The sequence below is a fragment of the Hylobates moloch genome, unplaced genomic scaffold (assembly GCF_009828535.3).
Source record: "Hylobates moloch isolate HMO894 unplaced genomic scaffold, HMol_V3 SCAFFOLD_20, whole genome shotgun sequence".
NCBI lineage: Eukaryota > Metazoa > Chordata > Mammalia > Primates > Hylobatidae > Hylobates > Hylobates moloch.
In genome coordinates this window covers 49,668,541-49,681,130 of record NW_026652295.1, presented here as the reverse complement: position 1 = coordinate 49,681,130, position 12,590 = coordinate 49,668,541, and the positions used below count along the sequence as shown (strand labels likewise).

General features: G+C 39.9%; 1 protein-coding gene across 1 annotated transcript in view; it reads left to right on the top strand.

Annotated features, from left to right (window-relative positions):
- PKHD1 (PKHD1 ciliary IPT domain containing fibrocystin/polyductin) overlaps positions 1-12,590 on the top strand; it is a 482,509-nt gene that overhangs the window by 56,824 nt on the left and 413,095 nt on the right. The window contains exons 28-31 of the mRNA XM_032141123.2: positions 2,395-2,530; positions 7,203-7,398; positions 7,658-7,725; positions 9,377-10,984. Coding sequence (XP_031997014.1) covers positions 2,395-2,530; positions 7,203-7,398; positions 7,658-7,725; positions 9,377-10,984 — 2,008 coding nt within the window. The remainder of the gene's footprint in view (positions 1-2,394; positions 2,531-7,202; positions 7,399-7,657; positions 7,726-9,376; positions 10,985-12,590) is intronic.

The following is a 12,590-nucleotide window of genomic DNA, read 5'->3' as shown; positions in this document are numbered from 1 at the left end:
TCCTCTCATATCTCTTTCTCTCTGGGTGAGTGACCACTATGAATATAACATTTTCAGTGAATCACTTCTTAGAACTAAATGAACTGATGTGAACTTCTCATTATGATAGTATGCTTGTAGTAGTTATATTGTCTGTTTTGCGATGAAGTGGGAAACTGACCCCACCAATGGAGCTTGTAATTAACATCAATTAATTTCTTAAAAAGAAGATAACCAGGCAGTTCTTGTCTGTACTGTCAGTGAGTATTAGTGACACATAACAAATAAATTTAGCTAGTGCACATTCTGGGTGTTGGCTTGGAAGGCTTATATATTTTGAAGTCTCTCTTCTCTATTAAGCAAACAACAAATAACTTAGTTTTCATCAGCATTTTTGTTTTCTAGTATGGGTATGAATTGTAGAACTTAGAAACTTCTAGAATGTGTGATTTCTAAGAAATATCTTCTTATTCTCCATTGCTTCCTTTTCCCCTTAAAAACAAGTCCCTGACCTCTTCCTTTCCTTTCAATTAGTGCTATATCATGGCCTATTGAGGGATTTGAGTCTGGGCCCCGCCCTGGTACTGTTGGGGAGAGTCACACGCACAGCTGCCGCTGACCTTTCTATTCAGAGTTGACTTAAGCAGCATCAACATTCCTAGCACACCCATGACCCCAAAATAAAGATCCCCTGGGAGATAAGTTTCAAAATATTCTTTGATCACTAGTCCTACATTTTAATCTCATCTAGTTCCTTAAATATTATGAAAAGCTAACTTTTATATGTAAACTACATTCAATTCCAATATGTGGTTGTACTCTAATTTGTTTAACTATTCCTTATTACCAAACACTTAGATAATTTCTAAATTTTTCTTACTGCAAACAACTGGGCTTTAATCATCCTAATAACTATGTTTTGGGGGTACATTTATTTTCTCAGGATAAATTAATATAAATTCTAAAGCTTTTGATACGTAGTATCCAGTTGTCTGAAATTCCCTTTCAAATTATACTCCCACCATCATTGTGCAAGTGTCTGATTTTTGGCACTTTGGTCAATACTGGGTTATCACTTTATTATTTTAATATATATTTGCCATTTTAATGGGTAAGACATTTACCTCTTAACTTCTTTTACCAGAGAACATAAACATTAATAAAAAGTAAATTTTACTTTTGATCCAAGTGATAGATGCATAGGTTAAAAGGAAAATAGTAAATTATGTTCTCCTGCCCCTCCTCTCCCTTCTTCAAGTCCCCCTTCCTGAAACAACTTTTAATTCTTTCAAATATAGTTACAATACCATTTTTATCTTAATAAAACCTGTTTATATTACTCTAATTATTTAAATGATGCTGGAAGAACCAGGTAGTATATTTTTTTCTTTTATAGTTCTTTTTTTTTTTCCCCTAGAGTTCCTATTTTATTTTCTAAACATGCCTTTTGTTTGTTTGTTTGAGACAGAGTTTTGCTTCTGTTGCCCAGGCTGGAGTGGTGCAATCATGGCTCACTGCAACCTCCGCCTCCCGGGTTCAAGTGATTCTCCTGCCTCAGCTTCCTGAGTAGCTTGGATTACAGGCATGCACCACCATGCCCAGCTGATTTTTTGTATTTTAGTAGAGATGGGGTTTCTCCATGTTGGTCAGGTTGGTCTTGAACTCCCGATCTCAGGTGATCCACCTGCCTCAGCCTCCCAAAATGCTGGGATTACAGGTGTGAGCCACTGTGCCTGGCTAACATGTCTTTTTTATAAGTTAAATCCAACATCTTTTAAAAAAAGTTCCATCATATCAGTCATTCATTTTCCTTGAAGCTGTCTCTGTTCTCCTGTTTCAGTCTAACCTGCTTATTTTCTAGGTTTATTCTACAGATTTTATCCTAGTACTTACTTTGATTGCTTTCTTGGGTAGTCACTTGGGTTTCAGATATATACATATATTTAAATTATTATTTATTTTATGAGATAATAACCATAAGTACATCCTATGAAAGAGTGTGTCATAGAGAAATTTTCTGAGTTCCCACATGTCTGAAAGTACTCTCATACTTGATGGATAGTTTAGCTAGGTATAGACATTTATTTGAAATTGCCATATTTTTGCAGAAACAATTGGTGTGTTAATCGCAAATAATTCTTATTTACCCCTTAGAGCATGTCGTTATGCATCTAACACTGCACTTGCCTACCAGTCCAAGCACTTATCACTCTGTGTTGTGGGGGTGGGGGGCAGGATGGGGAGAGTGTGCAGGGTTGTGGAGAAGAGAGAGACTTGGAAGTAGCAAATATACCCTTTAAAAACAACTTTCTTAAAATTAACTTTTAAAACTAATTCTATATGGCGTTCTCTTCCCTTAAGTCAGTCCTACTTTAAAATAAAACTGAGGTTTAATTTTTAAAACTGATTTTTCAGGGGAAAGATGGACACATTGTGAATGTGACTGTGATCAGAGGGGACAATTCTGCAGTTCTTCCCAGAGCATTTACATATGTCTCTTCCTTAAATCCAGTTATTGTGACTCTGAGCAGAAACACAAGCAATATAGCAGGTAAAATATGTGATACTGCAAGATCTTTTTCTTCTTAGAACATTGATCCTATCAAAAGGGCAATCAATGTCCTCTGAAATTTATTGTATTTTGGATTTAAGTTTTTTCTTGAAAGCTAGGAGATTTCTTTTTTCATCTTAGCCATCATCAAATCAATCTCCTGATATCTGCTTTTCCATCTGTAAAATGGAACCATTGTACAGATGGGACCATTTCCATCATGAAAAGGATGTGGGAATTCAAAAGTTACAATTCAAAATATATTTCTTGAGCATTCAGTAAGTGTTAATAATGATAACATAAACATATAATAGATGTAATTTAATCCTTGCCACTAATTTATAGGATTATTAGCTTCAATTTACAGATCAGGAAATTAAGGAATGGAGAGAATAAGTAATTTGTCTAAGATTTGAACACAGGTCATCTGTTTGCATATACCAAGTACTTATCTACTTGTAGTTAACTGTAAAATACTGCTTTTTGACAGCAGCTTCTATTGTAGCAGTTTTTTAAATATGATTAGAGTATAGGATGCTCTGATTAACTTAGAATTCTTGTTTCTTGAGACATTCTATGTATAAAAATAATGGATTCATTAGCACCAACTACATGAAAGAATTTTTCTTTGATGATTCAGAGGATATGGCAAGGTAGAATTATAATAATTTATTATCATGTAATTCCATATAGATTTGGAAGAGTAGCAGGTAACTTCCCTTTCTGGTGAACTGCATGCTGGATAACAGGGTTTGTGGTAGCCATATCTAAGGGTTTATTGTAAAAAGACCATCATATTTCCCAAAGAAAAAGCCTGAACTCAATTTTTCTGGCACTATTTTCATTTTCCATAGCTCAAGAGTACATAAATAAAGAGAAGTGTCCTTTAGCTTCCAATATTATTCAGCTCAGATAGTGCAGAAGAATTTGCTGCCTTAGGCGACTGAAGAGTGTAAAATTCCTTAGTGGTATAGATTCTTCCCAATGAGGTAGAAAAGGGAGGGGAAGATCCATGTTATATTCAGATTTCAGTGATTTTGGCTTTTAATAAAATTTCTTACCTGTAATGAAAAGAATAAATACATTATTTCAGTGCCAAGGAGGCATCTAGGATTAGCTTGACAATTGACCAAAAGCTCTAAAAGTTATGTTGTTGATACATAAAATGCAATGTATTCTTTTCAAAATTTATACTTGCATTTAAATCTTTCTACAAGCAGAATAAAAAGGAACATGTTATAAAATGCACAAAGTGTAGTAGCCTTTTGGGAATGCCTTTTTTAAGTTGGAGTGCTGCACACCTCCATCCAAGAGATGATGTTGATGATGACTGTGAGGCTGAGATGAAATGAAAATAAAAGCATAAGAGGGACCAAGGATGGGGAGTGCTGGTGAATTTGATGTGCAGGACCATTAGTGTTGGTTTCTGCAGTCAGGAAAAATGGAATCTGCATGAATCCCAGCTCAACCACTTATTAAAAAGAACTTTCAAGAAATTAAATTTAACAGAGTTTATTTGAACAAAGAATCATAGTAACTTGTAGAACCAGAAAAGGTTCAGAGAGCTGCACTATGCCACATGGGCTGGCAGCATTTGTAGACAGAAAATGGAAGTGAGGCCAGAAACAGCTCCCTGTGTGCCTTATTGGAGCATGGTCTGATCAGTTGGCAGCCTGCGATTAACTGAGGCTCAGGTAGTTGAGGCTTTCAGTTTATCACAAAGTTGGGTTGCATTTCTTTATGTAGAGACTCAAGGTACAGAGACAGCCTTAGGCCACACTTAGTTGAACTTACCATACTCCTTGGGTAAGATATTTAACTTCTTTTATCTTCAGTTCCTTCATTTGATAGGTGGGAATAATTCTTTCAAGGTAATCATGAAAATAGGAGATAAAGCAGATAAAAGTACCTGGTCCAGGAATTGACACAGAGTAAGCACCAATAAACCTTTGTTGAAATGAATGCCATAATTCTGCCAGGTATTGAATGCTTTATAAACAAGCCAAAGAAAGGCCCTGCCTATTGGTCCTATTTTTTTTTTATTTCTTCATAGCACTCCAAGCTCCATTAGCTCAAAAGCCCGCCAATGATAAATTCAAACTTTTACACATCCGCTTGTTTTCAGTGTAGCCAAAATAAGCATATTTTTAGCCATTTAAAGTCCTCTTGCTTTGCATGCCCCATGAAACTGCACCCATCAGTCAGCTATAGGTAAGAAAACCCTGGGGCTGTAAAATACCTTAAGCCGCTGATGCCTTTGGAGCTCTCTGTCCCAGAGGCTACTCACCAGGCTGCTGAGTGACATCATCTGGACACAGAACCCCACTCTCTCATCTTCCCACCCCCTCCTAGTTCCCTTGCCTTCTTCCCTTTCTGGATGGTGGCCCTATACTGTTGCCTCTGGAAGGTCTCATGCTGGGAGACTTCCTCCTCCTCTGTGAATCTGTCAAAATACCACCCAAATAATGCTTGTTTTTTGCTACTGTCACTCCGTAGTCATGTCTTTTTCTTTGATCAGCACTGAAATCCCTTGAACTCACTACACTGAAGCTTCAGACTTCCCAGTAGAGATTGGGAAGACATGCAGTCAAGAGAATGGGGAGCGAGGAAGAAAATGAAGTTAATTAAGGCCTTTTTGTGTGCTATATCATGCCAGGTACTTTCCCAGGATATCTAACCTAATCCTTATAACAAATCACATGGAATGGGCTTTATTAACTATGTTATTGATGAAAAATCCAAGGCTTTCGGAGCCGTAAGTAAATCACCCAAAGTCACGGAGGCAGTAAAATGGCAGATCAAGGATTTGAATGCAGATTCATAGTCTTCCCACCACACCACATCCCTCTTCTTTGACTTCTCTCTTTCAAGCAACCTCTTTCTCTTCCTCATCTAATTGGCCGTGGCATCCCATAGATACCAGCTCTGCAGTAGTCCTCAAATGTTACAGGCTAAAGGAGCTAGAGATGCTTTAGCCCAAGCCATGTCTCAGTGGCCACACTGGGACACAGGAAAGGTAAGGACATTTATTTCCACTACTGCTGTTGCCCACTTGATTTGGTCCACTTGATTAAGACTACAATTGTCTGCAGATTGGATTTCTCCTCCCCTATCTTTTCAATTTATCTTAAAGACTGGAAGAACAGTTTTAATCGTATCTTTTCCTTGCTTAGAAGTCTTTGGTGGTCACTGCCGTCCACTGAGTTAAGCAGACATCCCTCTGGCTTGGCTTTCTTGGTCTTTGGCCCTAAGACCACCATCAACTTGGCCTATCCCCAAAACAGAACCCTACCTGTGCCTTTTAGAACATCACCCAATTCTCTTTTTTCTCTCCAAGCCACTGGGTGATTAAGTAAGAAATTGCTATGAAAGGCTTTGGATAAAACCGTGAAATTTCTAGAAATAAACGATAAGCCCCCTCTTCTCTATGACTTTCTTTTTGGATTTATCTTTCAAACTCCAATTCAACTCTCATCTTGCCCATTCCATCTTTCCTGATATTCATAATGTTGCTCTGATTTGAGCAATCCCAGTGCTTAATTTTCACCTCTCTTATAGTATATCTTTTACTGAAGCAATTTTGTCACCTATTTTACTACGTTGAGGCTTCTTTGAGGGCAGGGTGTGCCCCTTGCAGCATCTTCCTCATGGTACTCAATAAATATTGGAGTTAAAAGAAACTGCATGAAAGTGTTCATTCATAGTATTCACATTTTAATAGAGTTGCTAATTAAACTAAAAAGGCATTGAAATGCAAGACAGAAGACTGGGCTCAGGTCTTGACCTTTTTTTTTTTTAAATTTTAGTAATTATTAATAGCTATGAGGCTGTGGCTGCTGAGCTTAGTTTCCTCAAATGCAAAATGCCAGCATGTTAATTGCCCCATATAAATCATCAGGATAGTGTGTGGACCAAGTGGGAAAACATACGTGAAAGTACTCTGTCAGTTATGAGCTACTAAACTCACATACAGCATTACTGTAAGGTTCAGTGCACACTCAAATATAGCTTCAGACTTCTACCAGTAGAAAAGTGGAGGTTAAGCAACCAATATGTGGTGCTCTTTGCTGGTTATAAAGACCATTAGCTCTGCAAACTTCTTTATTTGCCTTTGCATGGAATTAAGTTAGTGTCTCTTGAATACAATTGTCCTGCCAATTTTTCTTTTTATACCATTGAGGTTTAAGACCATATCTCTATTAAAAGAGTTGTTAGGCCAGGCAAGGTGGCTTACCCCTGTAATCTCAGCCCTGTGGGAGGCCAAGGCAGGCAGCTTGGTTGAGCCCAAGAGGTTGAGACCAGCTTGGGCAACATGTCAAAACCCTGTCTCTGCAAAAAATTCAAAAATTAGCTGGGTGTGGTGGCACATGCCTGTAATCCCAGCTGCTTGGGAGGCTGAGGTGGGAGGATTGCTTGAGCCTGGAAGTTGAGGCTGCAGTGAGCCAAGATTGCACCACAGCACTCCTGGGTGACAGAATGAGACCTGTCTCAAAAAAAGAAAAAAAAAGTTGTTAGAAGTTTCTTGAAAAGTTTAGGTTGGTATCAAAACTCTTACAGTATTATGCATAGGGGTGACGGTGAATTTAATCCAAAAGGACAGTTTTAGAATTGAATAGATGGTTGAGCCCACAAACCCCACATCTCAGAGGCTAATGGATTCTTCTCAACACAGGCGGTGAGACCCTGGTCATTGGAGTGGCGAGGCTGGTGAACTATACGGATTTGGATGTGGAAGTCCACATCCAGGATGCCTTGGCTCCAGTTCACACACAGTCGGCTTGGGGCCTGGAGGTGGCACTGCCCCCACTGCCAGCTGGCCGCCACAGAATTTCCGTCTCTATCAATGGGGTCAGCATTCGCTCACAAGGGTGAGGTGGCCACTTGCATTAATTTTGGATTTGTTTGATGGTCTAGCATTCAGCTAGGTAATTCTAGCTTTGAGTTAGGTAGTTTCTTTTTCCCTCGAAAGTTAGGGGTTAAAGACATGAACGTCATAACATTGGAACAAATCTTAGAGACCTTACAGACAGTTTGCTCTTCTCCTCAAAATACATATGGCTCTTCTGGCTTGCTCTTTCTTCTCTCTCTCTGTCAGTTATTTCCTAAACATCTCCCTATCTTCTGTAGGGTTGATCTCCACATCCAGTACCTCACAGAAGTTTTCAGCATCGAGCCTTGCTGTGGGTCCCTGCTGGGTGAGTGGCTCTTATGTGACTGTTATCAATTATCCAGCAATTCTATTTGCTGGATACTCAGATTTTGTTTCTGGATTAATTTGCCAGTGAGGTCAGAGAGAGGGGAAACAGGAGAGAAACTTTCCTCAGGCTCCAGGAACTGAGGGGTGTTTTTAAAAGGGTGTTAAAACTTGGTGATTCATTTGCTCAGGAAATTAAGGAATTTTTATGACAAGATGTGCCAGCTTTTCCTTTCTTTTTTTTTTCTTTTTTTTCTTCTTCTTTTCCTTCTCCTTCTTCTTCTTCTTTTTTTTTTTTTTTTGAGACGGAGTTTCGGTCTTGTTGCCCAGTCTGGAGTGCAATAGTGCCGACTCGGCTCACTGCAATGTCTGCCTCCGGGTTCAAGTAATTATCCAGCCTCAGCCTCCTAAGTAGCTGGGATTATAGGCGCCCACCATCATGCCTGGCTAATTTTTATATTTTTAGTAGAGACAGGGTTTCGCCATGTTGGCCAGGCTAGTCTCGAACTCCTGACCTCAGGTGATCTGCCCACCTCGGCCTCCCAAAGTGCTGGGATTACAGGCATGAGCCACCGTGCCCGGCTGAGATGTGCCTGCTTTTCTAATGAAAAGAGGATGAAACATCTGATGAGTGACACTCTAGAGTGGATATGAGAAAAACAAGGGCAGCATGTCCTGCATTCGCCATTTAGATGCTATGCATGCAAGGAGGGGAGGATTGAATCTGTGGGTCTTCACTTCCCATGAGAGAGACAGATGAAAGACTCAGAAATAGAAACACACATGCTGATATGGGAGATGGAAGAACAGGACAAATAGACCGATCTCTAAAACTATTTTCAGAAAGAATGGAAAGCGATCTAGTGGCATGTCAATAATAGTTGTGATCATGTGTGAGATGGTACATTATCCTTTTTGGGTATAGTAAAATCCTCTTAAAAGCCACATTGTACAGTTTGGTTATGCTGTGGGTCATGTTGCCCCAATCCTGTCCTGAAGATGGGGTTTGATCTTTGGTGGCCTCTCTACTGGAGAGTAAGGCAAAGATTCTATGAAGGTAGCAGCAAGTTCACCAGCACGATTCAATGACTTTTAATGTCTCTCGTGTATATGGAATATAGAATATATGGTACAATAAACAGAATATATTAGAATGTATAATATATGGAATATTGGAATATTATATAGAACAATATAAATGATAGAAGACTTCAATGAATTTGATTTTTCATTAGCATATAAGTTGAATGTATACATGACAATGTACAAATAGTCTATATATAGCATATAGGATAATACTTCCAATAATATAACACATGATAAGAAGACTAAGAAATTTGATTTTTCATTAGTGTGTAAGTTGATTAAAGTGGTGGCTTCTAGGATATACAAAAGTACTTGAAAAGTTTGTGTTGAAGACATCCTTCCTATATAACAATTTATATTATTTTACTGTTATGTGAATTTACCACATCTGACTCTTGTCTAAATAATCACAAATTTAGCTTTGGTGGGGGTAAGAAAAAATAACTGAGGTTTCACTAACACATGCCCTAACTTCCACTTAATTGCCCTAGGACTTCCACAGGTGCTGTGAGTTCTTAGTTCAGAATATCAGCTGTAATATTTTGTTTTCCATATTCATACTTTAGGAGGGACCATCCTCAGCATCTCAGGAATAGGCTTCAGCAGGGACCCAGCTTTGGTTTGGGTACTTGTGGGCAATCGGTCCTGTGACATTGTGAACATAACGGAGGCGAGCATCTGGTGTGAGACCCTGCCGGCCCCCCAGATACCCTATGCGGGCGCTCCCACTGTTCCAGCTGCCGTGGAGGTCTGGGCTGGCAACAGGTCCTTCACCCATGGTCCTTCACCGAGCTTGGTGGGGAAAGGCTTCACCTTCATGTATGAAGCGGCAGCAACACCAGTAGTCACTGCCATGCAAGGAGAAATCACAAATAGCAGCCTTAGCCTGCATGTGGGAGGAAGTAACCTCTCCAACTCAGTCATCCTTCTGGGGAGCCTGAACTGTGATGTTGAGACCCAGTCCTTCCAGGGCAATACAAGCCTGTCTGGATGCTCCGTCCCTCTTCACAGTCTGGAGGCCGGCATCTATCCTCTCCAAGTACGTCAGAAGCGGATGGGATTTGCTAATATGTCTGCGGTGCCCCAGCAATTTGCAGTGATGCCTCGGATAATGACCATCTTCCCATCGCAGGGCTCGGCATGTGGTGGGACCATACTTACTGTGAGGGGGTTGCTTCTTAACTCTAGAAGGAGGTCAGTTCGGGTTGACCTCTCGGGTCCTTTTACTTGTGGGATTTTGAGTTTGGGAGACCACACCATTCTCTGCCAGGTTAGCCTGGAGGGTGACCCCTTGCCTGGAGCTTCCTTCTCCCTGAACGTCACAGTCCTGGTCAACGGGCTAACCAGTGAGTGTCAGGGGAATTGCACTCTCTTCATACGGGAAGAGGCAAGTCCTGTCATGGATGCCTTGTCCACAAACACCAGTGGGTGTCTGACCACTGTGCTGATCAGGGGTCAGAGGTTAGCCACCACAGGTGATGAGCCGATGGTGTTTGTGGATGATCAACTTCCTTGCAATGTAACTTTTTTTAATGCAAGCCACGTTGTGTGCCAGACAAGAGACTTGGCCCCAGGACCCCACTACCTGTCAGTTTTTTATACAAGAAATGGGTATGCTTGTTCTACTAATGTTTCCAGACTTTTCTACATTATGCCCCAAGTGTTTCATTATTTTCCTAAGAATTTCAGCATACATGGTGGAAGCCTCTTGACCATAGAGGGCACAGGCCTGAGAGGACAGAACACCACGTCAGTCTATGTTGACCAGCAGGCCTGCCTGACAGTGAACATCGGTGCTGAGCTCATCCGGTGTATTGTTCCCACAGGGAATGGCTCTGTTGCCCTGGAAATAGAGGTAGATGGACTTTGGTATCACATAGGAGTCATTAGTTATAACAACGCCTTTACCCCAGAATTGATCTCTGTTTCTCAGAGCGATGACATCTTAACCTTTGCAGTGGCCCAGATCTCAGGAGCTGCAAACATTGACATTTTTATAGGAATGTCACCCTGCATGGGTGTCTCTGGTAACCACACCGTTCTTCAGTGCGTGGTGCCTTCCCTTCCGGCTGGGGAGTACCACGTCAGAGGCTATGACTGCATCAGAGGGTGGGCCTCATCTGCCCTGGTGTTCACCTCAAGGGTTATTATTACAGCAGTGATGGAGAACTTCGGTAAGTCAAGCAAATAAGACAGCACACTTTCTTTATGTAAATGAATTGGTAGCTCCTTTCACTTCTGGGAAGTAGAAAATGAACACGATCTGCCTGATGGAAGGAAAGAGAAGCCCACTGGCTTCTTACAATCCCAATTCCCTCCTGAGGCTTGTCTTTGTTATGCTCTGTTTATGAAGATTTTTTAATTTTTATCAAGGAAACTGCATATTCTCTAAATGTTTGATTGTATTTTAATTTGATGCATTAACTGGATTTGTATTTTAAATTAAATAACACCATTTGTAAGAGCTCATAATTTGAGCATTTAAGAACATAAATGCCTTCACCTAGTTTTAGACCCTATCTGCCAATTTGCATTGTTTAAAATTTATTATGATTAATTTTTTATCATTTTGTAATATTTCACAGGCAGACTCATATTTCAACAATAATAAGCCAAATGTACAGAACAATTAAATTGGTTGAACTGTTTTCTCCCTTTAGGTATACCAAAAATTGCCTAGCCTTTCCCTCTAGTGAAGAAAAGGTTTCAATTTCTGTTCACTTAAAGCCTTATTACACTTGAGATAGTTCAAATTTGGTTGTGATTTAGAAAGTACAGAAAAAATTATAGAAACAGAATCTTAGACTGATGAAGTATTAACTAAGACATTGCTTAGAACAAATTTGGTCTCAGCTTGGTGGAACACTGTGGGGACTAGGATTTGGCTCTAGTCTGTCACTAATTTAGCTAATTTATGCTTGACTTTTCTAGGACTCAGCTTCCTTATTTGATAAAGGAACTACTCCCTAAGATTCCATGTTTTTTTATGATGGAAGAGCAGGGAAATAAGAAATGCATCTTAAACAAAAAGCATTATTTTTGAGTTAGTCAAGTGGCTAAGTTACCACCTAGACCTGGTATGAAGGCAGTAGTGATGGGAACTCTGTATCTCAGTGTAAACTAGAAATGTGGACTAGTTTTACTCATACAAATGTCCCAAAACATGTACAGCTATTGCATCACTATTAACAATAGCAAAAGAGGAGAAATAATGGAAATTTCTTTTTTTTTTTTTTATTATACTTTAGGTTTTAGGGTACATGTGCACAATGTGCAGGTTTGTTACATATGTATCCATGTGCCATGTTGATTTCCTGCACCCATTAGCTCGTCATTTAGCATTAGGTATATCTCCTAATGCTGTCCCCGCCCCCCCCGCCCCCCACCCCACAACAGTACCCGGAATGTGATGTTCCCCTTCCTGTGTCCATGAGTTCTCATTGTTCAATTCCCACCTATGAGTGAGAACATGCGGTGTTTGGTTTTTTGTCCTTGCGATAGTTTACTGAGAATGATGTTTTCCAGTTTCATCCATGTCCCTACAAAGGACACGAACTCATCATTTTTTATGGCTGCATAGTATTCCATGGTGTATATGTGCCACATTTTCTTAATCCAGTCTATTGTTGTTGGACATTTGGGTTGGTTCCAAGTCTTTGCTATTGTGAATAGTGCCGCAATAAACATACGTGTGCATGTGTCTTTATAGCAGCATGATTTATACTCCTTTGGGTATATACCCAGTAATGGGATGGCTGGGTCAAATGGTATTTCTAGTTC